This window comes from Diadema antillarum, unplaced genomic scaffold, assembly GCF_040938485.1.
Source record: "Diadema antillarum isolate AM-2024a unplaced genomic scaffold, OU_Dant_1.0 seq00001832_RagTag, whole genome shotgun sequence".
Classification (NCBI taxonomy): domain Eukaryota; kingdom Metazoa; phylum Echinodermata; class Echinoidea; order Diadematoida; family Diadematidae; genus Diadema; species Diadema antillarum.
The window spans coordinates 141968-158028 of record NW_027272505.1 but is presented as its reverse complement, the minus strand read 5'-3'; the positions used below and the strand labels follow the sequence as shown (position 1 = coordinate 158028).

Genomic DNA, 16061 nt, shown 5'->3' with positions numbered 1-16061 from the left:
TGTATTGATATACATTGTATAGGCATAGGCATGACCTACACTGGTTTGTACCTCCACCTGGACAACTTTTCAATCAGGAACTAAGATTCACTTCTTGGCAGCAATGTGAAGCTCAGGAATTTACAAAGATTTAGGGGAAATTTCAATATCCTAGTAACTTCATGGAAAACGGTATATAATGTACTTGGCCTCTTGTACACACACAATTGCATGAAATGAAAAAGGACATTTGAATCACACGACCATGCCAACCATTATTATATCATGTAGCTACAGGACACCTCATTAAAGTTTTTCACTGACATCTAAATCTTAATAATTTGTTCTAAGTTAGCTTACTGGTTATAGAGCCATATATGTAGCTTTTGAAATATTACCCATATTAAAAGTTACTATATGTCACATTTGTAATGTTGACAAATTTGCAAGTGAATGCAGTATGTTTTGCTCTTTTGGATAATATCCTCCCAAACTAAGTGTTCTCTCTCTCTGTTAGCATACAGATAAAAGAACACATTTTTTTCCCTTTTTTCAACAGATAACAGGGGCTACCTTTTTTTTTTAAACCATCAACACTTCTTTTCTGCAGTCCCTCCAATACGAATATTACAGTACTTTCAAGAGACCATACACACATGGTGTAATCCAAAAGTAAGTTCCTAGTATACTTTTTCACTAAACACTTGTCTTACTTTGAAAGACAGTTCGAGATTCTCCCCTCCCCAGATGTTGAAGCCTGGGTCGTACTGCCCAAGCTCCTCAAAATATGACTTGTCGATGGCAAAGAGACCTCCAGCCATTGTCGGCGATCTGCATTAGGATGGGGGGGGGGGGGGTGGGAGTGGGAAGGGGGAGACAAAAAATACAAGTTAAACTATGAAACATGAATCTCTAGCAAATTTCTCAGCTGAATGTACAAGCTGTATTATGCAGTATATCACACTGAGGTGACAGTAATGATGTCATTCTTGACCAAAAAATCTGTATTTTTCTCTGTATGGACTGAATAGCCTTTAATCACATCATGGAAAAAATCAAATCTATAACACAAGACAAAATAAAATGTCTGTTTACTTTTAAACAAAAGAAATATCAGATGAATCTACACATTATGCATTCATGTACAGGAGAAAAGGCCTGTAGTTCCTTGGATAACATGACTTGACATTCCCCAACATTTATGGGGTTTTTCTTCTATGTACAATTTCAATATCCTGGCAACACAATTGACATTCACTGATAGTATCATGCTCGATACAACAATGCCTTGTCAAACAAGTGCTTTGACTTGGAATTTGAATTATGATTTGCTATGATAAAACTAGTAAAAAATGGATGGGGTGGTTTCAGGTGTTTCAGTTACTAATGGGTTATGGCCTACAAATGGTAATTACCTCACTGGCTCTGTTGGATCCCCTTTCCGCCTAAGCTGCTCCCTCTTGGGTACAGGATACCACTTGAAGAATAGGGACCAGCCAAAGCCGCCCATTTGGGGGTCATTCCCGTGTTGGTACTGGAAGGTGTCGTCGCTGATGACATCGATCACCGGACAGACGGACGTCGTCCTGCAGAAAAGGAGGAATCAACAGAATCCATGAAACAGAAACTATGATTATAGTAGACTGCTGCACTGAACACACCTTGATCGACAGTTCATTGAAGAGAGACAGAGAAAGACATAGACTAACACACTAACAGACAGACAAACAGACAGAGGCTGACAGAGACTGAAGAGGAGAACGAAGGAGACTGGGAGAGAAAGAAAAACAGCTGGAGAGAATGAGAAACAGAGAGATACATTAAAAAGAGGCTGATAGAAATAGAAATGAAAGGAGAAAGACTTGATAGAAAGAAACAGTTAAACAGAAACAGACAGACAGACAAAGAGACAGACAAGGAAAAGGAGAGCGACTGGGAGAGAGAAAACAGAAAGAGAGACAGAATCAGAAATAGGCTGATAATGATTGAAAAGGAGAAAGACAGACTGCGAAAGAAACAGAGAGACAGACAGACAGAAATACAGACAGACAGAGAGACAGAGAGACGGACATACATACAGACAGACAGACGGACAAAGAGACAGACAAGGAAAAGGAGAGCGACTGGGAGAGAGAAAACAGAAAGAGAGACAGAATCAGAAATAGGCTGATAATGATTGAAAAGGAGAAAGACAGACTGCGAAAGAAACAGAGAGACAGACAGACAGAAATACAGACAGACAGAGAGACAGAGAGACGGACATACATACAGACAGACAGACGGACAAAGAGACAGAAAAAGAAAAGGAGAGCGACTGGGAGAGAGAAAACAGAAAGAGAGACAGAATCAGAAATAGGCTGATAATGATTGAAAAGGAGAAAGACAGACTGCGAAAGAAACAGAGAGACAGACAGACAGAAATACAGACAGACAGAGAGACAGAGAGACGGACATACATACAGACAGACAGACGGACAAAGAGACAGACAAGGAAAAGGAGAGCGACTGGGAGAGAGAAAACAGAAAGAGAGACAGAATCAGAAATAGGCTGATAGTGATAGAAAAGGAGAAAGACAGACTGCGAAAGAAACAGAGAGACAGACAGACAGACATACAGACAGACAGAGAGACAGAGAGACGGACATACATACAGACAGACAGACAAACAGACAGACAAAGAGACAGACAAAGAAAAGGAGAGTGACTGGGGGAGAGAAAACAGAAAGAGAGACAGAATCAGAGATAGGCTGATAGTGATAGAAAAGGAGAAAGAATGTGAGAGAAACAGAGAGATAGACAGACAGACAGATAGACAGACTGACTGACTGACAGACTGACTGACTGACAGATAGAGAAAGGAACAGAGAGGGGCACGCCTGGACAGAATGGGGTGGGTGGGGGAGGGGCTGGGGATTGGAAAAATCAAGGAAAAGGAAGAGAAGGGAAAACATATCTCACATACAGGTGTGCCAGGAGGATGTTTTCGTTGAAAGCTGAGCAGCATTACTGGCAACGTATCAGCAAACAATTAGGTCAACTAGACAAAGGAAACTAAATTTTAAACCTCTATCTAACTGTCAGTGTATCATCCCATGTGGTGTCCCAAGGGCACCTATTAATATCTGTCCGGGTCATGTGACCATGAAACACTTTCCCCTGGTGATCCTACAGCTTGTTTCCTACACTCACACACAGAAAGGACTGAAACAGGGAGTATTTTTTTTTTCAACTTTAATTTGAATAGCAATATTTCAGCTGATGAATAATGCTTCAAATGGTATGCTGGACACTTCTTTGGAAGTACAACTGCAACACAAAAGATAGTTCGTGCAGGAGTGGTACTAAAGATGCATTGGAAATTGCGATGCGATATCACGAAAATTACCCCCTGTAAAATATACAGCTGTATAATACATTTTTCCTGAAAATGTGAATGTGGGAATGAAGACTTCTTCTGTCATGCAAAGTGTGTGTATTAACCCGTTGAGGATGTGTCCTGAGTATATTTGGGAAGGTGTCTATGGGAAATGTGTGTTGTAGCACAATCAAACCATCTTCAACAGGTTAAGTAGACTCTCAAAAGATGCTTCCATAGAGAAACAAAATGTGGAACAAAAACACTTCACAAAAAATTCACACAAGACATTAACAAAATCCTTGTCACAAAAAGGTCACCAACACAGGTCTCTTGGCATATACTGTGTACATGCAATGTATACTCCAATGTGCAATATGTTTGATGCCCTTTACTAATCTGTGCATGGATTTAACTTTTTTTTTTTCATATTTTCAGTCAGATTTCCCCTAAATCTTCCAGAGACCTAGATATTTCTCTCCCGTCATCCAAACTAAATTTCCTTCCTCTTGGACCACCGCAAGTCCTTCTTGAAATAGGTAAACAAAGAATTCACTTTACCAGTTTGCAATGTCTGTACAATGTAGCATACATTAAAATGTACATGCTGAATACATAATAAACATATTTTGTATAATATTGTATATTTATATAAAGTGACACATATAGTGAGAGTATATCAGCCACCATGTTGTTGTTGTTGTTGCCATGGATTCTTGAGCTTGTAGCATCATGCGGAGTTCACCTCCCAACCACCAAACAACAGGATATTGACAAGGTCATGCAAAATTACATGAATGGCTTGCTAGTACTGTGTCTAAATACTCAAAAGGAGGGGGAGGGGGCGAGAGAGAGGGAGAGATAGTCTACCTGCTGCAGTGTTGCAATGCGCAGGTGACTACCGCTTTTTTTTTGTTCTTTTTTTTTTAAGATACACGTCTAATGCAGCCCAAAAATAGTGTACATAGACGTGCTGCAAAATTTTCTTTCTCTGAGGCAGCTTTGAGAAGGGGCAACTTGACTAATATTGCAATGTTTGAAAACAGAACAAAACAAAAACACACCCAAAAACTCAAACGAACAGAGACACTGAAGAATGGGTATAATACTAAGTAAACAGATAATGTGACAAAGTCAAACTTGTCTATTGCCGCCAGCCAAGGAAGACGAAAAAGGAGGCCACTTTTGACAGGTGGCCGCTACAGACAGGGTCTTCAAGACGGCCTTCTTCTCAGAGGGACTTTTTGTAGTGCCTGCCTGTATGGCAGGTGGCCGCTATAGACCGGTGGCCGTTGAGACAGGTTTGACTGTATAAACCATACCTACTACATCAACAACATATAGTCTTTGGTCCAACAGAACACTATGTATCTCGATGTTTTCCTGAATCTATCATTTTCATACTTAACAGGAATAAATCAAAATATCCCTGCCTCGGGGATATTTTTCATTCCGCCTTTCCATTGTGCGTGACACTCAATGCCACAGCCTAGTCTGTGTTATTATAGTATGTAGTGTGTCCATAACATCAATTACAATTCTAAGAGAAATCCAAACCTTATTTGATGAAAACTGGTTATGAAATGGCCAAGATATCCAAAAGCAAAGTAAAACAAAGTGATCCTAATAAAAGGTGGGTCCCACCTTTTATCATGATTGCTTTGTTTTGGATGTTATCTCAGCCATTTAAAAAACAATTTTCATCATACAAACTTTGAATTGCTCTTATAAATTATTGTGCTCTTTCATATTTCATAAGAGGTTTCTCATTATCTCAAAAAATCATCATCAAAAAATGTTGGAAATGGCAAACCCCACCTCAACAGAAACTGTACCATCAGATTAACTATAACTGCTGGTAGTTCATATCAGTTTTTTTTTTTTTTTATCAAGCTCTGATCAAAAGAATGAATACTGGGTACTCTAAGTTATTAGTTTATACATAGATGTGTAGACTACTTCTCTTCACCCAATTATTACCTTCTCATGCCTTGGGTTGTTGCTGTTGTTGTTGTGGGTTTTTTTTTTTGTTTTTTTTTTTGTTTTTTTGTGTTTTTTTTTTTTGGGGGGGGGGGGAGGATCTGTGTGTGTGTGTGTGTGTGTGTGTGTGTGTGTGTGTGTGTGTGTTTTATAAACCAACAATACAATTTCACTGAATCATTGTGAAAAGCTTTGCTCCACTCATATATTTCATTTTTTTTTAATCAGTCTTTATCTTTTATTTTTTTCTGGCAGCACACGAGCTGCCCAGACACAGGATGTATAAATCAGACAGCTGCCTTTTGTCTTTAAATATTTTTGGCCCAGGATTTCATGTAGAATACAACACACACACACACATACCACGGCACATCATAAACCACAATGATGCAAGCTAACCCTGGAAGGGGGGGGGGGGGGTGGCGGGAATCAAAATGTCGCTTGTTGCATACATGTACAGTGTACTACAATGTATGTGTGGGCAGGATTTTTCACCCAGAACTTCTTACTCAAGACTGCAATGTCACTGTTAAATGTTTGAAAATTTGTTTAAACAAAAAATAAAGCTCAGTGATTCTAAAATCATCAAACAGCACTATGTATGGAACTGTGTAAAGTTGAATATAAAATGCTACACTACACGCTTGGTAGGGACAGAAGCCAAGAATGGTTAATACATGTACACATGGGTTTTTTTTTGAGGTTGCTGTTCTCATAACTATTCAAGGTTATGCCTTATATCATGATTTACATGTCTAACCGCATTAGTGATGCACGCTTAGCTAAAAACATTCCCACAGAAGTGATACCCTACACTGTGTTAGGCAGTCTCACAAAGGCACATTGAGAAAACTCTTGTACAGATTTTGAAGGAAAACAAAATATTCAAGCATAAAATATAGCATATGAAGTTTTTAGTTGCCATATTATTATCCTTCCCCCACGACTGGGAAAAATTGTTGTTCTGCATGATTGTTTTAAAACATTTTTTTTTTTGTTTTTTACAGAGAGGCACTATGACTGTACCTTAATCATATCCAATTATTCATTTTGTTCAAACGGTGCTCCTAACATCGCACAACATCCCACGTATCGATCTCCAGCTACACTGTAATTTCAAGTTCATATACAACTGTACCAAGATTCAAGGTCAAGGACAGGATTTATTCCTAAAATCTATTTCTTTTTCTCTTTTTTTTTGGGGGGGGGGGAATGGGGGTGGGGGCTTTTTTTTTTTGTCAGTCAATCTGTAGCTGTATCCAAATATTACACAAAATAGTATTCATGTGCATACATGTACAATGTTGTATTTTGTACATCTTAACAACAGGTCAAGGTCTTTCATTGTGCACAACAGATACATTTGTGCAAAGTACTAGCTTTGTCAGCCATTCCTCGTTCACGCTTGTTTCCGAGTCATGGAGAATGGCCCACAATGAGGGGGTTATCCCCTCCAAAGTCAATGTGTGAATGATTTTTGGGGTAACAAAAGCCTCTCCCGTGCACTAGCAAACTTGTTGGCTTCTGGGACAAAATCTCAGTGGAGGGTTTATGCCCTAGGGCGGCCTGCACCACACGCTGGCATGCACACAACCTAGTAGTGGCGAGTTAATGACTTTCCTAAAAAAGCGGGTCAGGAGCGCCATTTCTGTGCGTGTGGGCTGATCAGTCAGCATTGGCTTTGATGAGCCAGTGACGTATATAGACTGTGCCCCCCTGCTTTGGGGAGGGTAAGGGAGGCACAAGTGTGAACAGTCCACAGTAAAAGAGCAAAACTTTTTTTCCCTCCACTCTGGCTTCGGAGACAAATGTGAATGCAACAGTTCATATATCATATTGATACCCATCTGTCAATTATCTGAACCTCCTGATACCTGAGAATCCAGATTGTTTTAGGAGTAAATTTCATAAACTTGGATCAGTTCGTGCTGCCGTTACTTCACCAACTTAACAAATTATTGCCCATGGGAATTCTGGCTGGGGTATAAAAGGAGAGGCTCTTTGGCTTGAGAAAACGTACTGACAGATCTGAATTTTCCATCTTTCCATTTGACACTCTACAAGTTTTCACGGATGGGAGATATACACTTCATATCAAATCAAGACTGTATCACTGGATTCCATAAGATAACTTTACAGCAATACGATGCATTGTGATATTAGTATGAAAAAATGGTCAACAATGAATTTGGGACATGCATACAGCTGAAATTTAGAGGTTAAACTTGGGAAAAGTTTAATTCCTAAAGCCATACTACTAAAGGCTCACACAGTTACTTGTTACTGGTAAGTCCTTGTTGCTTTCAAAACACAATGCTTGATCTCTAAATCCCTAGAATCAAACACACCAAAATTTTAGGCCTAGACTCTGTACATATTTGTCAATGCACACAATTTTTTACTCACATTTACAAAATCAGTTTTAGTGCACCCACTCTCTTTTGAGATTAAAGGAAATTTCTACACCAGAGATATGGTAAAACCAGAAATTTTCATGTGAAATAAACTTTCACGAATTTTGCGAGGAGCCAAGATTCACAAAAATGTTTGTCAACACAATGCATGAAATGCGAGTGGCCATTTGTGAAAGTTTTGTGCCGTGAAAAAAGGCAATTGGCTCAAATTTCCGAAAGTTTCATTCTGTGAATGTTTCTAGTTTTTACAGTATTTAGCTTCACAGTGTTTTTTAAAGGGGTTGTTGGTATTTGCTTGGTTTTGGCCATCAAACACAAGCTGTAGACTGCTCTCACGTATCACGGAGTTGATGACTAAGAATAACAGCACAATGCTCGCAGAATCCTACGTGGTCGCAGCGTGGGGGATATGACTGTCAGACGGGTTTTCCCTCGTTTTCCATTGTCGCCCCATGAGAAATTGAGTGAAGGATTACGGATTGTGTCTGGGGGTACTTCTATTTCCATTGTTTAGCCTTGCTTCCAGGCATTAACTTCTCCATTTATGAAAAGTTATTTTTGTTTTGTCTGTTTTTCCAAATAACAAACAAAGATCAAATTGGAATGCAATCAACCTGAGTAATCCTTTTGTAATCATGTGATGAACTGTAATTACACGAGTCAGTCCAAAGGACGAATGGTTGCTATTCATATCTTGGCATTTGATATACTTTTTGTACGTGTTTACTGTATGATATTATGTACTGTACAGCATGAGTAAGGCTTCAACACAGAAAATGCACAGACTCATTCAGACATCACATTCATTATCATGGCTAGAACTTCCACTGTTTCTGCTATAAATATGCTGAAATTCAAGTCTGCCACATGCCTCCATTTTGTTACTTTTAGCACAAAGTTTGATCTACAATATAAGTCTGACTATACAGGACATATAAAAGAAAGAACTTTGCAAAAGCACTGCCACTTCTCTCTACATCTAAAATCAGCCATGTATCCACCTCATTATGAACATAACAGTCCCATTAATTTCTTCTGATGTGTGGTCTTCAAAATTCATCACGAAGACTTTGTGCTACTGTCTGACAAAGGAGATTGACATACAATAATCCGAAATGCACCCAAAACATCTGGGCAGGTCTTGCCATTTCTGAAGATGTACAACAATGTAATACTCTCAGATGACATGGGAAGCGGAAGCCATTTGTGCACTCTCCACAAGATCCACCATCAAACTACATGTACATCAAACTACATGTACATCAAACACGGTATTTCAGTTTTAAACAGACTTTAAACTTGCACTCCCACTATTCAGGGTGAACATTAGCCAATTTTCGCTAGAGCGATCTGGTCCGAAGATGCAAAGGACATGCACCACCGGTAGACACAACAATTACAATCTAAATTGCCTAATGCACTTACAATTTCCTGAAAAAAAAAAAGAAAAAAAAAGCAGAGTGTAATCAGTTCTGAAAGCACTGCCCAGATCATACAAGATGGCTGTCTTTGTCTAGTTGACAGTGCTCTCACGAGGAGTAGAAGCAGCTGTTATTATTTACAGTATACGAGCAACAGTAGCCTCATGATGCAATTCACAGGAAAGTGTCCTAAAAATTTTGTAGGCAGAGACTTGCCCATTGAGTCGAGTGAATTTGGGAAGATTTACACAATTTCACGGACCCAAACCCAAAGTTCACTTGCTCTGATGACTAACTATTCTATTTTCCACTCAGAGTATTGTAAAAGTGTCTGTATCAATGGTGAAAATATCATATGAGGCATATATTTTGTATCATTCACCATCAGACCCCATAATCAGCACACTTGTGCAAGTAAATGTAATACCAGCGTAACAAAGATTTAGAGGGAATAAACTTGTAATGAATCATTACAGTTTACAATCAGGCAGTCACAAGCTGGAATGCATGAAAAAGCAAATAAAAATTCTTACGCAAAAATGTGAAAAAAAAAGTTCATAGACTGGCTTCTTTTACTACACTGCTCTATCTTCATTTACTCAATTTCTCTACCATCATTTGCTCTATCACTTTATGGCCTTTCGCTCAATTATGCTATCATCTGTAACGTGGTTAAATCACAAATTCCACACACATAACGCTATAATCACAAATGCCTAAAGATAGAATTTCTCCCCAGGTATTACGAGCATCCATCCACCATATTTTGGCGGAGTGTATATTTTATGCACTACTTGTGAAATGATGACTTTGAAGAACCTGGTCAACTTTAATGTAGGTGCCATTCTCATTGCACCAAATATAATGTGTGGGTTTTTTTTCAAAACTTTCACAGTGAGAACAGAAATAATGCACTTTTTTGCGAGATTTTGGTTGCGATCCAAATTGCACAAATTACTACACAAATTTACTGATGTGAAGTTGTGGAGTAAGAACGATGGTGGAAAAAATTTTGAGACTTTATATCCCAAAATGCACATTGCGTGTCACACCTTGCTATTTTTACCATGCTGTGGCATGCAACAGCATATTGAATTGGCCTTGAGACGCAGACTACATGTACACGTGTAGTATTAAAGCATACCATTCATAACATGTGCAGGTCAGCTCTTTGTAAATAATCGCGACCCAAAGTTTTTTTCTTTTTCTTTTACAGTGAGAACGCTGAATCAAACAGACGCGACCCAAATTTCAAAATTTTTGCAATGAGCATGTCACTATTGTCATTGCTCTTTATATAAAATGCTCTTGTTTTCAGCAATGACAGGGTTAAGGGGTGCCTGTATTCTGCCTGTTTGTTAGGGGTGCATTGTTGATCTCATCTGGTGTTATTTCTATGCTTGTATGTTCTTTACAGGGGAAGTCAACCCATAAGATTAGTTTGTGTGATTAGAAGCAGAAAAGGACTTGAAGACAGTGAAAAATATGAGCAAATTCTGCTGAAAACTATGAAAGTTTTGATTTTTAGAACTTGTGATCAATCAAGCACAAATTGGCAACATTTTGATGTACATCTCTCTCTCTCTTTCTTTCTTTCCTGTTATTGATAATAGATTTTTTTATGGGGACGGAAGATAAGTTCTAAAAAATACTGATAATGACTGTATTACTGCTGCATGTATGATTGGAAATCTACTTGATGGGACAATGACAATTAATTAACGAGAGGATACTCGGATCACCTAATTATTTCATAATACGAGCAAATTGGAGTGACCTAAAATGCTACACATGATGCCAATTTGTGCTTGATTTGATCAACAACAACAAATATTTTCTTAGATTGTGCTCAGAATTTGCTCAAACACTCACAGATAAATGAATGAATGAATGAAAAAAATCCTGCCTACAATCTCCTGCATCTCCAGCCTTTACTCACTCCTGAGGACGGACAGTCAACTGTCCGAAACATCGAGTCCTTCTCCTTGCTCTGACATACTCTTCTCTGGTTCACAGTCCTCTTTAGGACTACACACTCTAGAAAGAATACTCTCACTCACTTTTTCGCTTTTTCGTCTCCTATCATCTCATTTCCCCCTTTCATTCCAACAGTCCTTTTCAGGACTCACACATGGCGAACTGCAAAACCTAGCACTTTATGAAAAAAAAAAAATCCTGTTCCTCTCATTTTTCTGCATCTATTCAAATACACTAATTTTCATGGTCGTCTTTCCCTTTAAACTCTGCCATCACTGTTGAAAATCTGTTTTCATACAATGCAAAATGACATTTAGGAACAGTAGGCTTCTAAGGGTAACTGATGTGCATATCATGCTACCAGTCCATTAGCATTATGGTAGGCACATATATCACATCTTATTATGTGGATTCAGCTTTTTCAGTCTTAAAAGCAGTGCGGTGCAACCAACTGACTTGAGTGCTCTCTGCATCAATAACACATTATTATCCATGGTGGACATTTTTTGCGACTCTAATGCAATCTTCCTTACAGATACTTATATCAGGGTGTCTGATCGTGCGCTGCCAACCTGCGGATGAAAGAATGTGCCCCTATCTTATAACACGCAAGTCCAATAAAAAACAATAGAGTTCATAATTGGCTTTTCACTGAATTTCAAAAGTTGGGAAAAACTCCAGACACCCTACTTGTATGTCCAGGCATGTTGATCCATGCTTTTTTCATTACCACTCGGTTGATTTAAAAAAAAAAAAAAAATTGACCCAATTTAAATCAGCTAGCCCACTCAGGCTAACAATGTCCTTCACTCCAACAGGAATGCCATGGCGACACCATAAGGATTAAGGGAATTGGGCAATCTCTGTACATTGGCAATTACATGTAGTTTCCAAACATCAGTGCCAATCAGGAAAGAGACCATGCCAGTGGACTTCCCAATTGGCCAACTCATCAAAGTAAATGGTTACAGGCAAAACACTACTCTATTTTTTCATCAGGTTGACTTTGATGAATGGAGTCGAAGCAATCATACAGACTATCACCAGTCCTGTAGAAGCAGTTGCATTTATAATCCGACACAAACTGTGGAAGGTTGTTACAAAAGATATGAAACTATGAAATGTTATGATTTTAAGAAACAGCAATCTAGTAAGGCTACAAAAGTACTGTAAAACGAGGATGTTCGCATGCATTTTAATTTCCGTATATTTCGCGAGAGCCAAGATTCACGAAATTAAAATGCACGTGAAGGCTCTTGTTTACACTATATGCTTTGAATGCTAGACGCACTTTGCGGAAATTTCATGCCGTGACAAAGGTCGTTGGCTCCAATTTGCAAAAATTTCATGCAGCTAAAATATCATGTTTTACAGTAAATTTTGTATTTGAATACAAGGTGAAGGAGTCACAGCCCCTCAGCACTCCCTTCAGTTTGTACAAAATCTAACAAAACAATCTGATTGAAAATTTAGAACATGTGCTAGTAACTACTTCAATTAAAAAGTTGCAGGTGCTGAGTTTTTAATAAATAGGTATTCTGTACATCTTTGATGCCAAGGATACAATTTGTTCTTTTTTTGTTTGATTTCTAAAGATGGAAATTTACTGAAAAATTGTGATGAAGCCAACCGCAGACTTGTGATGCCCTGATGCCATCATCTCACCCAATCTACCATACACGTACACGCGTATTGACTTTGATCACTATCATTGCTTGATGAAGATTATGTGAAACCTTACTGACTCCATGACTTTGCATCAGAGCTTTCATAAAAGTCATGCCTATCTGCTGGGGGGTGTTTCATAAAGCCGTTCTTAAAGTTACAAACGACTTAAGAAAGACCGGTGATCAGTTCTGATGTGCTATACTTATCAGAATTTCAATAATTCAGCACAAGAACTGATCACCAGTCATTCCTAAGTCGTTCGTAACTTTAAGAACAGCTTTATGAAGCACCATCCCCTGGTTGGATACTCTATTGACCAAAGTCAATCTGTACGTTGAGAGTCAGTTCACTTTAAATACTAACTCCACTGGGCAGTATGGCATGGCCAGAGCTCAGCTGATTGCATAATCCCCTCATTATCATTCATTTGTCACATGGGGCCCTCTTTGGACTCATCTGAAGGGATTCCACTCCCCCACACTCACCTTACCCCACCCCCACACTCACCCTACCCCGCCCCGCACACCTCATACATGTACACATACTTCTGCCAGCTGCCAATGCATTGACGTGGGGCTTCCGACCCTGCCAATTATTACTCTTCTCCCCCCTGTACCGCTGCCTCGCGACAAATTATGCCAGCCCCGCTTTTTGGTGGCAGCCACTTCCACGCAGCGTTTATTAAAGGACAGCATTAACCTTCAAGGAAGATGGATTATTCTAAATCAAAGCAACAGGGACAGCGAACTCACTAAGTCAGTGAAAAACAAAGTGAAAGTGATTTATGGCCACTTAACTGTCATCAACTTTGCCACGTTCAGTACATACTGTCAAAAAAGAATGTGTCTAAACTATAAGAGTGTAAAGTTGATTGAGTTCACCTTTCTTCCTTTATTTGAGCACAGAATCCCAACTGATGTCACACTTTCTATTAAAGAAGGCTATTTTTCTCCATACATTTGCCGAGCATACTTTGCAAAATGGAACTTCAAAGAAACTCATGCGCATGGTAAAAATTCACGATTTAGAACCACCTCCACATAATTAAAAACACGTAATATCCCTTTTCAGGCAGTAAAAGTTCTTAATTTTCCACCCTGACTCAGGCAAGCATCACATCACATTGTGATAATAATTGAAACAAATTTGCATCAAAAATTCAAATAACAGAAGTCAATATCTTGGTGTGTTGTTGGTCAATTTCCATTAGGCAAGGATTGAGACAAGACTATTAAAGCTAAATGTTTATTTGATACACCACACCGAACCCACCTTCATCGAAGCCAATCTGTCCATGATACCCCTTCTTCCCCCTAAAACAAAACTACTTTCATGGTACCTCTATGGCATAACGGGAAAGACTCTTGACTTTCAATCAGAGTTCAAATCCTGTCACACGCCTACGTCCTTGGACAAGATGATTTACCTACCATGTCTCTCTCGACCCAAGTATAATTATTAAAGTACACGGCGATGCTAGGTTCATAATAATGGCAGGGCCCTCTGATAGGACAGTAACAACACTGAAGAATCCACACTGGATATTAAACAAGATCATATTATTTGCATTCCAGCAGCCTGAATGTGAACTCACCTGTCTTCTGCTATGCGAGCCAGCAGCGGCTCCAGCCAGCCCTCCGTCACCTCGCAGTGGGAGTCCAGGAAGGTGAGCACCTGCCCCTTGGCGACCTTGGCCCCCCTCATGCGGGCGCGGATCAGCCCCGACCGCTCCTTCATCTTCTCCACGTGGATGGAGATGGGGAGCTTGGCGATGTAGTCCTCCAGGGGCTGGCCGAGATGCTCTGTGGTAGGATGAGGGGGAGGGGGGAGGGGAGGAAAATCACAGGTGAGGAGTGGAAGGTATTATGGAGGTGCAAAATACTTGCATTGGAGTGTTGCATTACTATGGCAACCATTTGGCCGAGTTGAAGGGTAGAAGAACGACTGATCTACAGTAAGACACCTTTTTCATTCTGGTTACCTCAGAATCAGCTTTTGCTTTGCTTGTTTGGAGTTGTTGTTATTGTTGTCTATCTTCCTTTTTTCTTTTGCTCATCAACAGAAGGGGAGGAAAATCACAGGTGAGGAGTGGAAGGTATTATGGAGGTGCAAAATACTTGCATTGAAGCATTGCATTACTATGGCAACCATTTGGCCGAGTTGAAAGGTAAAAGAACGACTGAACTAAAGACACCTTTTACATTCTGGTTACATTGTACCATCATTCATCGTTTACCTCAGAATCAGCATCTGCTTTGCTTGTTTGGAGTTGTTGTTATTGTTGTTTATCTTTTCCTCTCTTTTTTTGTTCATCAGCAGAAAAAAGAAGGAAAAATGACAAAGCTTGCTCTGAAATACAAAATGCCACAAGGACACAGTTATGGATATATGGGACCATTACTATTTTGTCCCTTGAATCAATACCTTAATGGTTTTTGCTTGCCAGGACTTTCACATTTGAAAAACGCTCTTCTCAACATTCTGACACCTCTTGCCCCTGGTGCTTATGTCATATGATGCAAAGTTTAATAATGATACTCTTAAAATATATGATATGATCATACTCTTGTTTCATTGTAAATTGTTGAAGTGGATTATGCATCTTGAAGCAATGAGTGATACTCTCACTTGAAGTAATAAATACATTGTGCATTGTGCAATATAAATATACAACTGGTATGAATATTTATACCGCTATTGAAACTCTGTTTTTGATAAAAGAAATGATGAAATAAAAATCAAGAGTTCATGAGATTTCGCATCACACGTTCACACCTTTAACAGTGGGAGAAGGAGATCTACATCACAGTATGATAGTTTCTGATTTTCAACCATAAACACGATATACAGTACAAATAACATACAAACAGACCCAAGAAACAATGAAATCATAATAGGTGATCACTGCAAATATGATTTGACAACTGTGTACATCTGATTTGCTTTTCAGTAATTTCCACTGTTCTAATGCATTGAAACATGCTTTCTTTTGAGCAAGTTAATATTGACAACTATCCTAGTACTGCGAGTATCAATGTGCTATTTAAACAACCTGGAGCCTCTCGCATGAAATTCTGTACATGCAGGGTATATGATAGCAACCATTTATCAAACGCACCTATTTGGCACTCAGCCATTCTGGATCACCCAAGACATCTCTTGCACAGTGATGACAGTTTCTGATGCCAAATGGGTGTCTATAGGAACATGTATTTAATGCTGTGGTTCCTGGCTGCAAGCATACCCAGCCATGCATTTATATGTGAA

The 16061-nt window shown here is 39.1% G+C and overlaps 1 protein-coding gene across 1 annotated transcript in view; it reads right to left on the bottom strand.

The window, feature by feature from the left end:
- The window catches only part of LOC139712628 (polypeptide N-acetylgalactosaminyltransferase 13-like), a 74749-nt gene that overhangs the window by 22969 nt on the left and 35719 nt on the right, over nt 1-16061 (bottom strand). Inside the window, exons 5-7 of the mRNA XM_071624439.1 lie at nt 14389-14596; nt 1395-1565; nt 693-810 (exon numbers count right to left, since the gene is read on the bottom strand). Coding sequence (XP_071480540.1) covers nt 693-810; nt 1395-1565; nt 14389-14596 — 497 coding nt within the window. The remainder of the gene's footprint in view (nt 1-692; nt 811-1394; nt 1566-14388; nt 14597-16061) is intronic.